The sequence below is a fragment of the Engraulis encrasicolus genome, chromosome 5 (genome assembly GCF_034702125.1).
Source record: "Engraulis encrasicolus isolate BLACKSEA-1 chromosome 5, IST_EnEncr_1.0, whole genome shotgun sequence".
NCBI lineage: Eukaryota > Metazoa > Chordata > Actinopteri > Clupeiformes > Engraulidae > Engraulis > Engraulis encrasicolus.
The window spans coordinates 9,493,484-9,512,931 of record NC_085861.1 but is presented as its reverse complement, the minus strand read 5'-3'; the positions used below and the strand labels follow the sequence as shown (position 1 = coordinate 9,512,931).

General features: G+C 40.2%; 1 protein-coding gene across 1 annotated transcript; it reads right to left on the bottom strand.

Moving 5' to 3' along the window:
• Positions 1-15,288: 15,288 nt before the first annotated feature.
• Positions 15,289-19,448, bottom strand: LOC134448297 (GTPase IMAP family member 9-like). The gene is made up of 2 exons (XM_063197981.1): positions 19,102-19,448; positions 15,289-16,457 (listed from the first exon to the last, which is right to left on the bottom strand). The coding sequence occupies exons 1-2, from the start codon at positions 19,361-19,363 to the stop codon at positions 15,760-15,762; spliced, it is 960 nt and encodes a 319-aa protein (XP_063054051.1). The 5' UTR covers positions 19,364-19,448; the 3' UTR covers positions 15,289-15,759.

Below are 19,448 nucleotides of genomic sequence, written 5' to 3'. Positions count from 1 at the left end.
GGCCCATCAAACAAATAATTTCTACCAGCAATATTCACTAGCCTTTTCAACAATGCCTACTGCTGCTATATAGGTTTTATATAATTGTCACACCCAGTCATAGGAAAATAATAAACTAACATTCCAAACTCAGTGGTGTAAATTCTACAGCCTTGCTAAGCCGCCACTGGAGGGCAGACGGTTGATAATCCCTAGGAGGGCATTTGAAGGAGAAAGCCAATTAGGCTGAAAGTCAAAGGTCGCAAAAAAAAAATCTGACCTATACAACCTTATGTCACCTGTGATGGCTTAAATGAGAGAATAATTATAACAAAAATGTTTTCTTGTAAATGATCTGAAGCAGGATTGATGTAGGCTTAGTCTAAATTTAATGTAGGCTACCAATGATCTGATGTAAAATCAAAACTGAAGGCTTACCAAATAGATCAAGAACTAATGTAGGCTACTCAACACAATGAACCAAACACCTCCTGAACAGGTTTTTTATTTAATTTGATTTTATTTATGTTTTTATTCAAATCTTGACGGGTGTAAATGGCCAAGATTTGAGGTGGCCTATGTGATGTGATGTGATGTGTAGGCCTAAGAAAGACAGCTCCTTCAACTCATTGTCATTTTGAAAATGTGAAGTTCACAATGGGAAAAAAAGCAAATAACGTCAAGTGACAGACTTCAATAACAAGATCTCAAAAGTGCCCGCACCAACTTTGATGTTGTATAATTCCTTAACGACTTAAGCTATGACTACGAAACTTGGTGACTTTTCCTAAAATTTAGTTGGCTACAGTTTAGTACCAAAAGATTATGTTTATCATTTTTGCTGTTGCCATGGCAACGGGTTTCTGACAGGTATGTCTGACTGAAAATCACTAATCTAAGTCTCATTATTGTTCCTTTTTCATATTTTTTTGTTATTTCCATTAGCATGAGACAGCTTTTTGAGAATTTAAGTGGTCTGAAGCATGTAATCATTAAAATGTAAGTGTATTACCTAAATTTGATGGAAAATACATTATGGCGAGATTTTGGGCATTATAAGAAGATGATGTCATAATGACGTCATAATACCAGATAATGACACAAAAATGATGTCATTCATAGATGTCCATATGTAGATCATCTCCCAAAAGTTTGGTGGTCATACCGTATTCCGTTCATGAGTTATGAGGTCAAAAGAGCCCCCCCCCCCAGGCCCAGGAATGCCAAAAAAGCCCAGTCTGAATAGGGTTAATTGCCAAGCTTTCGGTCAAATACCTCAGAGGGTCTTTGACTGGAAAGCTTGGCAATCAAATGAACAAAAATAAATTAAATATGTAGATATTTTCTTTTTTTTCATGTCTGGCACGCACGTGTTAGTCGTGGATGTGGTGTTGTTTTGAAAACAAGACAAAAGTGTAAAATATATACCGCATATCAAAACAACTGATAATCCCTATATTTGTCTGGACATCTTCGATTGCGAGTTGGACGCACAGACAGAGTAGCTGGAGGAACTGATGAAGCCTGATGGAGTTCAGTATCTCTCCTTCTCCTATCGACAGGAGTGGAGGGAGTTGTTGTAGAGCCTAGAAAATCTTTGGCTGTACTATTTGCCTTAGTAGAGGGAGTGTGTTCAGCATCCCTGATCTGGTCTTCCTTTGGAACTGGTGCAGAGGTTATGCTAAGTTCTGTTGCTATGGTGTTGTCAATGGGAGGTGTTCCAGAAGCATCTAGTCCAATGGCTACAGTTGCAGGACATGTAGGCCTAGCTGCGTCCTGAGGCCTTGCCTGCTCTGAGGCTGGTGAAACATCTTTGAATTTGTGGGTTCCTTCAACCTGTTTCTCAACGTTCCACAAACCCTTGAACTGCCAAGCTCTCACCATTCTCTCCTTAGCTCTATTTTCATAATCTCTCCTTTTCTCCTCTGTTTCCAGCAGTCTTTGTCTGTCCATTTCATAATGCTGTCCATCGTTCCTCTTCACCATGTCCTCCACCTTCAGCAGCAGCTCTGACACCTGAGACCTATCCTCCTTGTCAACGTTATTGAGGACATGGTACCGACCCCCACATTTATCTACGACCCAGTCCACAATCTTCCCTTCACTGGCAATGTGCTGCTCGATGCTTCTGTCTCCCAGCCAGTCGCCACAGGTGAACAGAACCATACTGTGTGTCCACACATGCTCGCCAAGGAGCTCCAGGTGTTCCTGCATCGCCATCCTGCTGGTCTCTGTGAGTTTCACCTTGACAGGCATGACCAGGAGAATGGCGTGTGGTCCTGGAGGACACAGAGTGGTGCTCAAGACGATCTCTTCTTTCAGGAGCTCCGGGCTGACCTCCAGTCTCTGCTCCCTCTCCCAGCCAGCAGTGTTGACGACGGTGACATGTCTGCCAGCAACCTCCGCCTGCCTCTCCACACACTGAACCGTTTTCCTCTTGTCAAACGTGTCTCCCTGCAGGAGAATGGTGTTTCCCGCTGAACTCTTCCCAGCGTCTCTAAACCCCATCAGTATTAGTCTGACCTCTGGGAGGGTTGACCTGCTATCTGTATAAACAGAGAAGTCATGTTTATTTGAGTAACTCTTCAATGGAGATTAAAGAGTATCAATGATGTTTTACAGATAAAATAATTTGTAGATTTTGAAATAATGTGCATGTGAGATCGGTAAGATTGGACATTATGCATGTGTTTGTGTTATCTACAGTAAGAACAGCAACTAAACATTTATATGTTAACACATCTCTACCAGTTGTACAGACTGTATGCACACGGTCATAGGACCAGATGGAATGAATAGGCATGGGTGTACTGTTCACCCACTTGAAGTTTTACTGTGAAAAACAATTTTCCCATTTACAGTTTTTCTCTCTGTTTGTTTCCAGGCCATCCATAACGGAATTCCAACCAATTTCAACATGCATCCAAAAAGTAAGTGATGTGATGTGTATCAATGGTGTACTAGCAGGGCAGGGCCGGATTAACCCATTGACGCCTAAGGCACCTTTAAAAAAGGGTGCTGAATGCCTGAGCCCTTTTTCAGAAAAGCTGTCCTCAGCCTATAAAAACCTAAATATCTCAGCCTCTGAAGCATATAAAAACATGCAATAAGTTGCATTTAAACACTAAGACCCTGATCTTTCATTAGATTGTGTTCATTCATCTCAAACAAACAAAGATTTTTAATAAAGTTGTCTCAAATCTCATGAGCCTGAATGTTGCGTAATGCAGCTCCAGGCGCCATGGGGCCAATGTTGCGCAACGCAACATCCAGCATCAATGGGTTAAGATGACCTGGGGCCCCTAGGCTAGGTAGCTAGAATGGAACTAAGCTAATGCCATCACATCTCTCTCTCGCTGTCTGGTAATGTGTAGCCTTTATAAATGATATAAAGACCACTGTTTGAAAGCAAGTGAAAGTGAAAGCCCCATTGGGAAACTCCAACTCCCATTGTCATTGTGACACAGCACTCCACAGCACACAAGTGAACACTGCACACAACAAAATTGCATGTATGCCTCACCCATGCAAGGGGGCAGCCCTCAATGGCGCCCCAAGGGAGCAGTACGGCAGGACGACCATGCTCAGGGTACCTCAGTCATGGAGGAGAATGGGGGAGAGTACTGGTTAATTACTCCCCCCACCAACGTGGCGGATCGGGAGTCGAACCAGCAACCTTTGGACTACAAGTCTGACGCTCTAACCGCTTACACGTGACTGTTTGATACCAAATAAGATGTAGCACACACATACATTTGTTATTGTATTCAACATGAAAATGGAAAACTTTCCTGAGACATAAGGCAAGAGTGGACAACCTTTGCATTTCTGGCAAACTTAGCAACTCATCCATTACAAATGAAATAGGCTATGTGATTTGAATGAATTGCTATAAACAGATCTCCCTCAGTGCCTTGCCATGTCCTCACTCCATAGTCACTGGCTGCCAACATCATCGTACCTCAAAAATAGAACATCAATCCCTTTAAACATTAATAACAGCAATCACTATTTTGTGTGAATGACCGGTCATGTGATCCCCACATGCAGGTCCTCAAAAACTACCTCACATTGGGGCTTTAAGACACTAAAATATAGATTTTTCTTTTACCTGTCATTTTGCGTGGCGCATGTCTGGAAGTATAAGGAAGCAGCAAGCAACAAGCACCCTGATGTTTGGCCAGGTGAGTCATGGTTCAAATATGTAAAACATTAACTTATACTGTAGTTGCATGGTTGGATGCTTGAGATATGGTGGCAAACGATTTTGCAGATGACTCGGAATGGAAGTCACACACTTTATTTTAGTCATTCATAATGTGCAACATTCCACCAGTAGAACGCTTTGACTGAAAAATATGTTAGGCCTACTACCATAGTACTACTACTACTAATATATGATGCGTCGTAATATATTGGTTTTGAGTCTTAAGTAATATTACAAAAACAAAGGAGATACGCACTCCGCGATTCTAAATTGACAATCCGGTGCAACCAGAGCAGGATTAAATAATAATAAGTGCAAAGGGAAAAGAATCTGGTGCCACACGGATGTCTATTTTCTGTTATTTTTATTTTATTATTTAAAAAATATATATTTTTTAGTCTTACTGCACTGAAATAAACAACAGAAAATAAACATCCGTGTGGCACCAGATTATTTTCCCTTTGCACAGCCTATATTACAACTTGGTGGTCATTGCCATATTGGTATCAAAAAACACATAACGTTAATGTGGTTTAAAATGGGTGTTTGTTTTTTATTGTTCAATTCAAATGCCTTACTTTTACTTCACATTTGGCATCTATAATAATTGAACTGTGCTTTTTTGCAATACTATTTGTGACAGCCCTTATGCTGACTAATCTTTTTCGTGACCTTTCTCTACTCACTGCATTGGGAATGATACATATTGCTGGAAAAGTTTTGTTTGTATACATTTATGGCCAATCATGCAGCTGTGGCTATTTCATGGCCAGTACAGGTAATACAAATTCACTTCACATAAAAAAATCAACAATCATATAAATAATTGAATAGCCTACTTACATTAAATAAGTTTGGTCACATCAATACATTTTAAAACATTCAAAACCTTTAAAGGTGGGACCTTGTTAAAAATACCAAACGTAGTGTCTTCTTTAAAAAAACTGTTGTCTTTTCCCTCTAGGAACAGAGCAAGATAGAATGCTTAATTGATAAGGGATTTCCACAAAGATCACACAGGGGAGGTTCACTTCCAGTTATCAAAAAGCATGAGTGATTGACCAATTCTACATCTTTTGTAGACGACTTGATGATGTCTGCATGAGAATGACTGGGTTTGCTGGAAAAGTATTCTGGGCCCTTGCAGTTCTGTACATCTACATCACGCAGAATCATTTTGAAAGTATTTATTTCATCTTCATTGTGAATGTTTCATTTATACAAAAAGTATGCATTTCTTGGGAAAAATAAAAGCTATTGTAAAATAATAAGGAAATGTGCTTCCCATCTGACACGCCAATAAAAACATGGTGCATATCAGCATTGGCTAATCAAAATGGAAGAGCAAAATACAATACCCAAACAGTTATTAAACATTTACTCTTATTAAACCAAAATAAAGAATATTTAATTTCACACAGAACAACACACTTTAATACATTCGTTGGCTACCTGCCTGGCCATGCATTTCATGCATTCCATTTTGATGGAATCAAAACTTACAAAATAAAATACAATTGAAATATAAAACAAATAGGATGAAGTAAAAAATTAACAAGGGTTTTTGCTACTTAGTATTCCAAGTTAAAGGTTATTAAGATAGCCTCGCTGTTCAGCCACTTGGTGCACCTCTACAAAAAAAGGATGTAGGGGTCTATAAAACCTCAAATTACACCCTAAAGCTTTACATCCAAAAGATCCAAGGATAGGGTATTAATTAATCTCCAGAACAACAAGTATATTGGCATTGGACAGAAACCAAAGCATTGCCAGTGACTGAGGCATTGCCCGTCGTGTTTATATGTACTTGTAAATTGATTATTTAATTCAACTATTTATTCCAGACCCAGACCCAGGGGATCCATATCACAATAAACATCACAACACAGGAAAAAAGTAAACAGACAGGCAAAAAAGAGGAAAAGAAAAAAAATCAGATAGGCCTACAGATATTGCATGGCTCCCATTATTCATTGTTCCAAACACAGACATGTTCGCTATAATTCCACAAGCTAGAGACCAATCTATGTCCAGGGCTATCCAAAACAGCTGTCTTATAGTAAATATAACATTTGCTTCCCACCCTGTGAGTTTATCAATCACATCTTCTGCAGAAACATGACAGTGGATGTCATCCTACCGTATGACCATCATCAAAATGCAAGAACAGCAAAATACAAAGTTTTACAACACTTAAATTCTACTTCACAGAGTACTCAGACGTGGTCAAAGCAAGAGATGCCTTTCCTGAAACCTCTGAATTAATAAGAAGCATTTCATTGTGATAAGTTGTTATGTTTCACAAAGTTGTGTTAATATTATGTGTACAGTATTAGTGTTTTTAATAGCCTACATCATCATCCTCAAAGGTAAATAGGCTAAATGTGTGATGGCTAAGTAGTAAAAGGAGTGCCAGATGTGTCTGGAGGGAAGAGCGGTCTTCCTTCTGCAATTCCAAGTTCAGTATCTCGTTAAGTTTGTGCTGTTGTTCTGTGCTGAACTGGTTGTTGTTGGTTCCGGCTTCATATTGTCACTCACTGAAAAGAAAACACAAGAATCATATCATAACTATAAGAAAAGTCTGTTTTCATCACAGATCAGTTGAGCTCGATCAGATGTACAACATTGTAGTTACAGATGCAAATTTCTAAATGCATGAAAAAGAAAGGGGGTGTTCACATAGGGCACCAGATTGATTAGAGCTAGCCCTTTGCATGTATGTGTGTGTGTGTAGGCTATGTGTGCATGCGTGCGTGCGTACTTGTGTGCGTGCATGCGTCGCTGCTCATCAGTTGATGTTTCTAGAATTAGTCATTTTAAGCAGGACACAAATGACAATGTGGAAATGCAATAGTGTCTTCGAGAAAATGTACAAACCCCAACTCCGATGAAGTTGGGACGTTTGGTAAACAGTGAATAAAATTAAAATGCTATCATTTTCAAAACATTCAATCTATTCATTAGATGGAGAATAGTGAAAAGACAACATATTAAGTGTTAATCCAACACGTCTCAAAAGAGTTGGGACGGGGACAATAAATGGCAGCAAATGTCGAGGAAGACTAAAAACAAAACAAAAGACAACACTTAACAGTTAAATACATTAACCGATGAGATGATTTTATATAAAAAACAGTGTTAATTCCTATCTTGGACATGATTTCACCAGCTTAAATGGTGGGTGTATTCCTTGTCATGTTTTGCAATGTTTTCCTTTCTGTAGTGCTTACAGTGTGACAGGTCTTGACCAAAAACCCACCATTTTATCACATGCTGGTCCTTATGATGGAGCCAAACTGTTAAAACATAGTAGAGAATGCAATTTGACCTTACTATGTGGCAGTAATCGAAGATCTCCCTTCAAAATATAATGCATGAGTGGCTTTTCATGCTGTTTAAAACCCATTTATACCATTCAGCACTGTATTTAACTCTACAGATGAGTGAGAACATCTTAACCAATGCACTACTGCACCCGCATGCCATCATGGAGGCTGACTTTTGAAGCTAGCACTAACACAAGTTTTCACTGTAGCACAGGATGTGCAATGCTCTATTATTGTCAAAAAGAATGGACTTCTACAACTTCTGCTGACTTCTGTAAGCAAAGGACAGTTTCCCATGTCTTCTGGGTCTATTTCAAGTGCTAGAGTGCTAGTGCTAGAGTGAGACTACAGCCAATATATATTTCATGATGTCATGAACCTATACAATGATTTTATTAACAAAAATATGTCTTATATACACTCAATCGTGCTAAATCAAAGGGAATTCAAAAATGTATGTAATAACTATGGTAATTATTCCCTTTGCATCTTTAATTCTGAGTGACTCAGCCTCTCTGTGATGATCTTATACCTGGACACCTATATTGTCTGTCAGTACAATTCATTTTGAAATGTTCTTCTTTGTTGTTTTATCTTATTTGGATGTTTACTAAATTTCACTGATCCCCGTCCCAACTCTTTTGAGACGTGTTGGATTTATCAAATTAGAAATGAGTACATATGTCCCCCAAAACAATCTTTTTTCTCGGTTTTAACACTTAATATGTTGTCTTTTCACTATTCTCCATCTAATGAATAGATTGAATGTTTTGAAAATGATAGCATTTTGATTTTATTCACTGTTTACCAAACGTCCCAACTTCATCGGAGTTGGGGTTTGTAATACCAAAGCACCACACATGTAAAATTATATGTTGAGAAATGATAAATGCAAGCTCACTGTTTGCAAGTGGGGGCATGCTCTGGCGTCCAGTTGGTTGAGCACCCCATTTCATCTGTTGCTGACCACCCCATCTCCTCTGTTGCATTCTTTGAATTTCCTGCTGATGCGCAATCATTTTCTTTGCTGCCTCCGTATATCTCACCTCATCTATTTGAAATCTTCCTATTCCTCCAGTCATATCCCGAATATGTCCGAGCATCTCTGTGACCTGGCTGATATCTGCTCTTTCACTATTATTAAAGCAGCCATACTTGTACCCGCACTTATCCACCACCCATTTTAGGGCTATGCCCTCGCTGTCAATAAACAACTCAATAGGATTGTTTCCCAGCCAATCTGTGCAGGTAAAAAGCACCACAGTGTGGTCCCACACGTTCCCACCCAGGAGCTCCATGTGGTCCTGCAATGCTGCTCTGTGGGCTTCTGTGAATTTCCTGTCTGCCCGTATGACTAAGAGCAGTGCGTCTACCCCCGGAGGAAACACACTCTTCAGCATCTGGTCTTGGACAGCAGCGGGTGTGAAAGAGAGACGCTGGTCCCTTCCCCAGCCGGGGGTGTTTATAACGGTGACCGGTTGCCCTGCTACTAATGCCTGTTTATCGACACTCTCCATAGTTTTCTGAGAGCTGAATAGTTCTCTCCCTAGAATAGTGTTGCCAGCTGATCTCTTGCCCTCGTCTACAGAGCCCAGCAGGGCCAGGCGTATTTCTGGAAGAAGAAGAAAAAAGAAATTCACATAGTTATGAATTATAATCTGCATTCTGTGTGTGTTCGTGCGACACTCTACTACTATTTCAAGATTCAAGATTCAAGATGAGTTTATTACGTCTTATTAGGTTTGAAGCCTATAAAGAGTAAAAATTGTTGTGTTTTTCTTGTGTCCTCAAAAAGATTTTAAAAATAAAAATAAAAAAGAGGGGGGGGGGGGGGGGAAAAAAGTGCAAAGAAAGTGCCTTGTTGTCTTCAGCATGAATTCAGTAATCTTATTGCTTGGTGGAAGAAACTACTTTGGAGTCTGGTAGTATGAGATTTCAGGCTTCTGTACCGTTTCCCAGATGGTAACATAGTAAACAGTCCATGGTTGGGGTGACTGGGATCAGCCAAGATTTTCTTTGCTTTCCTGATGCTCCTTCCCTCAAATAGCTCCAGTATGGAGGGTAAGTCACAGCCGCATATATTCTGAGCTGTACGCACAACCCTCTGAAGAGCTCTCCTGTTGGCTTGAGAGCAGTTCCCATACCATGCAGTAATGGTCCCCGTCAGAATGCTCTCAATAGTGCCTCTGTAAAACGACCTCAGGATCTTGGGTCTCATCCCAAATTTTCTCAATCGTCTGAGGTGGTACAGACGTTGCTGGCTTTTTTTAACAATGCGATTTAACAATACTATACATTTCCTGTTAAATAACGCATGGCATTTAACTGGGCCATTAAATAGTGAAGCATTTCCAGTGGTGGACAGGCACCTTATCCACACACACATACAATGCTAACACCACACACACACACACACACACACACACACACACACACACACACGCACACGCACACGCACACACACACACACACACACACACACACACACACACACACACACACACACACACACACACCTCATCTACAGGCCCTCAACAAAAACATAACAGGTACACACACACACACGCACACACACTTTACTATCTACTGGTAATAGGTTATAATCACATTGTCCTACTTTAACAGCAAGCGTATATTATTACATTAACACACACACACACACACACACACACACACACACACACACACACACACACAGCCCATCTCATCTACAGGCCCTCAACAAAAACACAACAGGTACACACACACACGCACACGCACACACAGTACTTTACTATCTACTGGTAATTCATGGGTTAAAATCACATTGTCCTACTTTAACAGTAAGCGTATATTATTACATTAAATTGGAGGTGGTTTTAATGTCTTGTCTGACAAAAAAACGGTACTTTTAACACTTACTTAACCCAGTAAGACATGGCCCTGCCCTTAACTGTTACCAGAATGGCGATGCCCAAGTCGTAATGTACCAAAGGCCCTGTGCACTGGCATAGTGGTGAAGGACTAATGTGTACTTTATTCACCACTCATTCAAGACAAAACAAATAGACCACACAGTATACAGCCTTGAATATTTGTCTTAAATAGTGTATGTAATAATAACCCAAAAAGATGCAAATGCAAAAATTTTCGCACTGTGTGAGAATTAAAATGAAAGACACAAGAGCAGTAGTGTATCACACTTACCCGTGTTGGCCATCTCGGCTAAGGTAGTAGAATCTGCTGTCTACTGAAGTGGTGTGGCAGACATGTCTGACGAAGGACAGCACAAAGAACAACTTCAAATACGGTCCCAATTAAAATATGAGCAATGTATTATACTCTTGTCCACTCTTGTGCTCTTCGTATGGATTTTAAAAAAATCATCTCTGTCCATCTCCAATACTGTCCATCAAGACATGAGATCTAAATGGAAAGTAAGCAGTAGCTACTAATTGGCAAATTACAGTAGTACAGTACAGTTATTGATAAACACTATGATCAAAAAATAGGCACCATACATTTTGTATTACCACTTCTAAAAAAAAACACCTCCTACCTGTGCTCTGGTTGAAGTCGAAAGTAAATGATCACACGGAATAGTCCTATACAGTTTCAAGAAACATGAAATGACTTGTGATCCAATTAAGGGCAAAGGTCTCTGGATAAGGATGGGCAGGGAACCATAACGATAAAATATGGTTGATTATTAACGTTAGAGCAGGACAATTCCATAATAACTAGAGATGGTAGGGAATAATGAATGGGGATTTAAAAAAATGCCGTTGCCAAGGGTAAGCAACTTGGAAAATAAACACCTTTTGTTAAACTAATTTAACGTTATACAGTCCTGCTTACAGCAGATTAGAGGTTTACCTTAGAGAAAGTATAGGCCTACAACAGAGCAATGATACAGCGTGTGATTGATTACAACAACACATAGGCCATAACATGATGAAGAGTTCAAATCTGCTGATCTGCAATACAATTCCACATAAGCCTATAGGCCTACAGATATTATAAAAAACATCCCTACTACCTGATCTATGATTAGTTGTGTTTATACGTAAATGCCATATCCAATTCAATGATTTATTCCAGACCCAAAATATCACAACACAGTAAAAAGTAAATTAGACAAGAAAAGACAAAAAGAAAAAACAGATACAGTCCAGATACGCCATAGCTCTCTTTATTCATTGTCCCAAATACAGGCACGTTCACTAGTCATTCCACAAGCTAGATAGCCAAAACAGCTGTGTAATAAATATAATATATGCTTTCCACCCAGAATCTCCAGAAATATGGCAGATGATGTCATCCTACTGTATGACCATAATCAAAATAGAAGAACAGCAAAGTACAAGGCTTTACTTATGGAAGGATATCCCATTGTAAACATAGCTCTCATGCATCTGAATGCTCTGAATTAAAATAAGATAAGATACAATAAGATAAAACTTTATTGTCTGTTACACATGAAACAGAAATGCATGCTGAGGCTAGATAGCTGGTCATTGTTCATCTCTTGTTTAGTAGGGCAACAGCTGAGGGGATGAAGGATTTCTTGTATCTGTTCTTGTGTGCCAATGGAACATTGAACCGTCGACCCGATGGTAGCAGTTGGAAGGAGGGGCTGAGAGAGTCCTCTATGATCAGGTCGGCTTTCCTGATCACTGCACCACTGTACAGCTCACATAGGGAGGGTTGAGGTGAGCCAGTAATTATGATATCCTGGTCCACTATGCGTGAAAGTGTTATTAGTTGTAGGCCAAACTTTTCACATATTTGTGTTAATATACAGTATTAGTGATTTTAACAGGTAGGTCTATCTCTACAGCATTATCAAAGCTGAATGACATGGCTAAATAGTGTAAAGTGTGTGCTACATGTGTCTGGAGGCAAAAGCTGTCTTCTCTTCTACAGCAGTGTTTCCCAACCTTTTTTGTCTCGCGTACCCCCTAAACCTCTTTGTTGTGCCATGAGTACCCCCTAATTCATGTTTTATATCGCTTTCCCTGTCCTGATGTGACTGCTCCATACATTTGTTATAATAATATCTTTCCAAGTACCCCCTGCAGTGTGCTCGCATACCCCTAGTGGTACACAATAGTAAAATGTTATTTGTTAACTAGTTACATTGGTCTACAGCCCTTTATTAAACCTGCGGCATGGATAGTGGTTGGTGAATCTAGTAGTATTAGATGGGCGTTAACCGTTAACTGACAACAGCACACCACGCGATATCACGGTTTTCTTTACCTCAGCTTTCTAGGGGGAGCCCTAGTGGCGGTAGCTGCCACTTTTGCTCCCTGGCGACCCGCTTATAGGGATACGAACACAGTCGCACTAGCAGTAGGCTATAAAAATGGTCATATGTACGTTCGCCTATAGAAATGTATAAGTACAAACCTATGCCATTGGTACAAACCTTTTATTGGAAAGATGATTCTGCTCTTGTGTCCAGTGAGAAAAAATGGCCGATCTTCTGAAGTGTGCACGTTGAAATATATACTTTGACCCAGGGCCTGGTTTTCAGTGACCCAGGGTCAGGGTGAAGTTGTGGTATCGGTCAATAACCCAGCCCATGGGTACAGAAAATGACCCAATATGGGTTATTTTTAACCCAACATTAAGATCAAAAGCCTTTAACCCAAGGGTGTAGTCAAAATAATAACCCAGCTCTTTTTAGAGTGTACCCCTGGTTGGGAAACACTGTTCAACAGGTCCAAGTTCAGTATCTCATTTAGTTTCTGTTAAGTTAGGGTAGGTTTTTTATTAGTGTCCACAAGGAGATATTTGGCTCCGAGACAGGAAGGTTGCAGCACCATAAAACACAAAAGGGGATAACAACATCAATACATAAAACAAACACAAGTTAAATATAGGGTACAGGCTCAGAAAACTGTTTTGTCCCGTGGTGGATTGGTTGCTGTTGGTTCCTCCTTTTTACCATCTTTCACTGAAAAACATAAGAATCACATCAAAACCAAACCATAAGAAAAGTATTTTTTCATCATTTTGTTGTTTTCTTCACACCTTAAACATTTAGCGTGTGTGTGTGTGTGCGTGCATGTGTGTGCATGCGTGCGTCTGTGCCTGTGCTTGCGCGCATGTGTGGAAGGCCGGCACCGAACATAGGTAGACAAGGGGGCTGCTGAGGGCACCAAATTTGGGGAGCCCGAAAGCCCCACAGAATTAGAGCGTCAGGCAAAATAAAACATTAAACTTAACATTGACAATGATTATTCATGGATCTTTCAGTCTACAGTGTTGTGCAAAAGTATTTGCCCCCTTACATATTTGCATCTTTGTCACTCTGAATAATTTCAGATCAAGGAAATTGAAATGGTAGATGAAATAGCTCTCAGGTCAACGCAACAATATGTTTGAATTGCAGATGTAATTTATTAAAGTGGCCATGCCACTCTAATTACATTGCCATGTCCACCTTTTTTTCATAATTCTTGGTGTTCTCTGACCTGGTATGCAACATTATTTTAGCTGGAAAGTTATTTGATGGTGTATTTCAAAGCATTTTATTGCGCCCAAAAACACCTCTCGGGAAAAAGCCATCGGAACCTACATGACCCCATGTGAAAAAGTAGGCTAATTGCCCCCTCAACCTAATAACTTGTTGAACCACCCCCAGCAGCAACAATTAGTCAAGTGTTTACAAGAACTGATTATACATTTATGGCTGGACATTATCCTTCAGGATTTGAGAAGAGAGCAGAATTCTTTTTTCATTTTTCTCTTACAACATGTTTACTTGGGTTATCCTTGTTTAATGTTTAAATTTGTATGGGGATCTGAAAAGGTTACTAAGTGCGACAAAGGTGTTTACTTTCGCACAGCACTGTATGTACTGGATCAGTTGTGCTCAATCAGATGTATAACATTGTGTGTGTGTGCGTGTGTGTGCGTGTGTGTGTGTGTGTGTGTGTGTGTGTGTGTGTGTGTGTGTGTGCGTGTGCGTGTGTATGTGTATTATTTGTTTGTTGCAGCACATCAGTTGATGTTTCCATGTAAATTAGTCATTTTAAACGGGACATTTGACAATGCAAAGACAATGTGGAAATGCAGTCTTTGAGAGAACGTAATACCGAAGCATCACACATGTAAAATTGTATGTTAAGAATGATAAATGCAAACTCACTGTTTGCAGGCTTGGACATGCTCTGGCGTCCAGTTGGTTCCAGTTTACCTCCCCATCTCTTATTTTGCATGTTTTGAATTTTCAGCTGATTCGCAGCCTCTTTGGCCAATGCCTTCTTATATCTCTTGTCATCTATTTGAAATCTACCTTTTTATGTCTAAAGGACCAAGTCAAAATGGGGTACCAGGCCTAAAAATGTTGGAAACCACTGGCCTATGGAGTATATTTGCAACAACATAGCCTATAGGCTATAACATGATGGTGTAGTGTTAAAATCCAACACTGATCAGCAATAAAATACTATATGCAGTACAGACATGCAAAGTACATATTTCACTTCTAGTACATCATCTATCAATGAGATTATCTATGGGACTGGTTATCATCTGCTTCTAAGGTGCATGCAGGCGTCTGATTTCTTTTAAGTTTTATTGCCTTTATTTATGCACAGTGCAGTGAAGACAGGCAGGAGACGAGAGCGAGAGCGAGAGAGAGAGAGAGAGAGAGAGACAGAGACAGAGAGATTTGGAAGGTATTTGGTATTTGGAAGGTATCGATGAACAATTCATCTCTCTGATGGTTAGAGAAGAGTGCGACATTGACAGAGGGTGCAGGCTAGACAGCAGTTTAATAAAAATAAGTCATCATCAGTCATCTGGGCATTATCATTTTTGGCATGCATCAACCCACACAATCTACACAATTACTACATTATTCTGTGCAGATAGCAAAAATAATGAAAAGCATATACAGTACAAAGCTGGTATAACAACTGGATCTTTTTTAATGTACGAGTGTTATTATCCGTAATATCAATTTACAATATTACATTACATTATTGCATTACATTAAATTATTATCAATTTATGAATTTAACAATCTTTTACAGAATTAAATACATCTCATGTAAAACAGTTACACATTGCGCAAATAGATGTATACATTTGCATACTGTAAAAGGCAACAATGAGAATACCAATGAGTGTACAAAGGAAGTTCAGATAGTGCCCATGTTGCTAGACCTTTGACTGCATTTAATGAGTGACAGTTTTTGTGCTAAATCTTTGCAATGACATTCCCCCTTACTTCAGTCCATCTGGCATTGATTTCTATGACATAACTTGTTTTAATTTTTCCTGCAGTTCCTGCCTCTGCTTTTGTACTGCCAATCTCCTAGCTTCTGCCCTCTCTATCTCCTCCCTTCTCCGGTCTTCTAACTTTGACGAAATCCCACTTTCTGGCTTAAAATGGCCATTATCAGTGCCCAATGCCATACAATCAATCTTCTCAAACAGCTCCCTGCACTGTCTCTCATCCCTGCTCTTGGTATTGAGCACATGGTACCTGTACCCGCACCTCTCTATGAGCCAATGTAGAGGCTTGCCCTCGCTCTCAATGTACTGCTCGATGGTTGCATCCGCCAAGTCCTCTTTGCAGGTGAACAGAACCATGGAATACCTCCAAGCGTCTTCAGTCAGAAGTTCCAGGTGTTCTTGAACAGCTCTCCTACTCACCTCACTAAATTTCAACTTTAGATTTAGCACTACAAGGATACAGTGGGGTCCCGGAGGACACAGAGTCAAGCTGAGTGTGATTTCTTGCTTGGTCAGTTCAGCAGTGTCACACAGAAGCTGTTCCCTCGACCATTCTGATGCTCTGACTACACTAACATGTCGTCCAGATACATGGGCATCTGCCTTGACACTCACAACACTGTGCCCAAGGTGAAGGTTATCGTCGCCCAAAATGATGCGACCTGCTGCCGTCTTTCCAGCTCTTCTGTATCCCAGCAACATGATTCTCATATCTGGAAGGATATTGGGGAAATTAAATAGTATACAGTTTATTACATAATGTTTAATGGTAATTCATTATCAATATTAATCAGGGATTAAAGCAAAAAAAAGTCATCTGACTGAACTTTTTTACCGGTTAGGTACCCGATCGAGTATCACTCCGTAACCCTACGAAAACCAATGTAGCCAGGCTCTGCCCTCGTAACGAAACATATGGTTTTACGCAAGGAATGGTGTCAGAGGCTCAGAGCCAGCGCTAGACATAGGCAGACAGGGCAGTCGCCTAGAGCAGAATAGGCCTATGTCTTGAGGGTGCTAGTAATACCAAAAACTGCCACAAAATCAGAACTTCAACCAACATAAAACTTTACACTTCACATTAACAATGAATATTCATTATACACTAAGTAGGTCTGTATACACTCAATATGAATGTACCTGTAGGTACTAAATCAGATGTGCTCAATCAGATGTAGGCCTACAATGCTATGTTTACAGATGCCAATTTCTAAATACAAAAAAAGGGAAAGAGGGAAAGGGGGCAGGCCTAGGCCACCAGATTGACTAGAACTGGCCGAGAATGGAGGAATGATGGATACTACATCATACTGCAAACACTGAACTGCAATTTGGGGCATGTTTTGGTTATTTCCTCTTATTTCTACCCATTATTTATGAATTGTTCACAACATTATGCAGAATGGATTCACAATGAGTGTTGCTTCAAGTTGGTAGCTGATCTCACAGAATTATTGACTTGGAATTGCAATGAGTTGATACAGTGATCCCATTATGGTTTTTGTTGTTGTTGTAGTAGTAGCAGGCTACCGGTATATTTTGTCTTTCACATCAGAATGGGCAAACACTGTTCTGGTGAAAGCACTGGTGCGCATTGCTTGCAGTTGTATTTCTTACATTTAAAAAACAATGCACTGTCTGGTCATAGCAATCAGAGGGAGAAAACTAGTTGTTGGTTATTTGTATGTTTTTCACCCTTTTTCACTATTCATCCTGTTACGAACAACTTGTTGACGTTTACAAACAGGGTGCGGACGGTAGTCTGCCTCTGTGTTCTACCGTTTTGAAAACCTATGGCTACTTTTTTGCCTCTCGATGTGCGGTGCCAGGCACACGCTTACCATTGATATAAAAAAACGTCCCCAATTCCTGCACGCACTCGTGTTCTCTCATACAAGCTGACACGACGCACGCAGACACGACACAGTCACAGTCAGACGTCTATCGTTTAACAAAAGTAACACACTTTCCCAAGCTTGTCGCGCAACTTTCCACTCGAATCAAGGCAAATCGCCCACCCATCAGCCCTGAGTGCGCAGTGCGCAAATAACTGAACTCAAACGAAACGCATAGTCCCAGAAGATGGACACAGACGTTGAGCCACTTAAAAACAAGCACACACACAACTGTTGCTGCACACTATTCCAGTTAGCAAAAATAGCATCAAACAATAGCCTACAACAAGCCTTGAAAGTGAAACAAACATCGAAACGACATTTATCGACCATATGAGTCCACCCATCAGGACACTGCTTCCCAGAACAAGACGTGGCATAAAAAATATTGGCTCTGCCTGGGATAGCAACAGTGACTCCTGTAAAATGCAACCCATTTTTAACTTATTTCTTGAATATATATCGGCAACAACAAAGTTAATCTGCTATGATTACAGATGAGACAGTAAAGTATCAGTTGTCAGAAAGACAACAAGAGCTAGTTCTATCATAGCCCTTTTACGCAGCCAGTCAAACGCGCTAAACTTTGAGGATGAAACGCGTGGTAGCTAGCTGCCAATGATAGCCGTCCCATTGGGGCTATGAATAATGTTAGTAAAAGCCACAATGCTTAAAAGGCAAACCCTTCATGAAAAAGACATCATGCGCAGTCGAAGTAAACTATTCTTTTTTTCTAACAATCTGCCCCGGCAGGTGCAACGATAATGGAAACGTGTCCTACCTTCTTCCAGCTATGCATTCCATGCATATGCATTATTAGCCCATATTGGAATCTCAGTCCAACTCGTTTAACGATTGCCATTGCACTTTAAAGACATAGTATTACACTTATTTTCTTTTCTGCCATCAGCAACAATGTTGGCTATTTTTTTTTTAGTCTCTCGCGCTGCACCGCCACCGAATTGTTCACCGCTCGTGCTGTAGGCCTACTTCTTTTTTTTTTTTTTTTTTTTTGGAAGAACGGGGATGGCTCAAAACTACTGATGAGTGAATCTGTTGTAGGACTATCACACCAGTGGTGGAGTGTATAACTAAATCCGTACACCAAACACCTCTTGTCACCTTCTCATGACCAGGAGTGCTCTCGATTTGTGTTCAGTTGGAAAGTAAAAATTGTGAATTAATTGACATAAATTATACGGACGGAAATCCGTCCAAACGAACATCCAGTTGACGGAAATCCGTCGTAGCGACGGAAAACTTTAATCCCTGTATTAATATTGATCTCCATTAGACCATTGCAAAAAAATAATTTCACTCGTCTTGAATGTTTTTGCAAAAGGAACACACAATACACAGTAAGGATCAACCTCAATGTCTTTGTAAAAGATGTTTCAGTAAAAAATGTGTCACATCATGAAAATGCATGAATGACAGCTAAATGTATTCTTGATGAACGTACCTGCAGATGTGCCTCTCCCTGACTTGCCACTTATCTTGGTTTCCTCCAGACGTTTCCCCAACACATCCATCTTTTCAAATACCTTATTCTTCCTTTCTGTTCTTTTTGCCTCTACCTGTTGTAAAATACTGTCTACTATCTCATAGTGACGGCCATTGTTTTCAGCCACTAATCTATCAGCGACTTCCAGCGGTTCTTTGAGAGGAGATGGAGAGTTGCTCTTCAGACCAAGGGTAGCACACCTGTTCTCACATTTCTCCATCAGCCACTCTAGGGGTTTACCTCCTTGATCTCGACATTGCTCGACGTTGATGGAGACATCACCTGACTCTGGCCCTGACCCTGAG

Bases quoted from the DNA above. Each gene is read 5' to 3' on its own strand.
- LOC134448297 (XM_063197981.1), bottom strand. From the start codon at position 19,363: ATGGAGAAATGTGAGAACAGGTGTGCTACCCTTGGTCTGAAGAGCAAC. The intron at 16,458-19,101 runs GTACGTTCATCA...ATATCCTTCCAG, and splicing joins AGGGAGAGGCACATCTGCAG to ATATGAGAATCATGTTGCTG.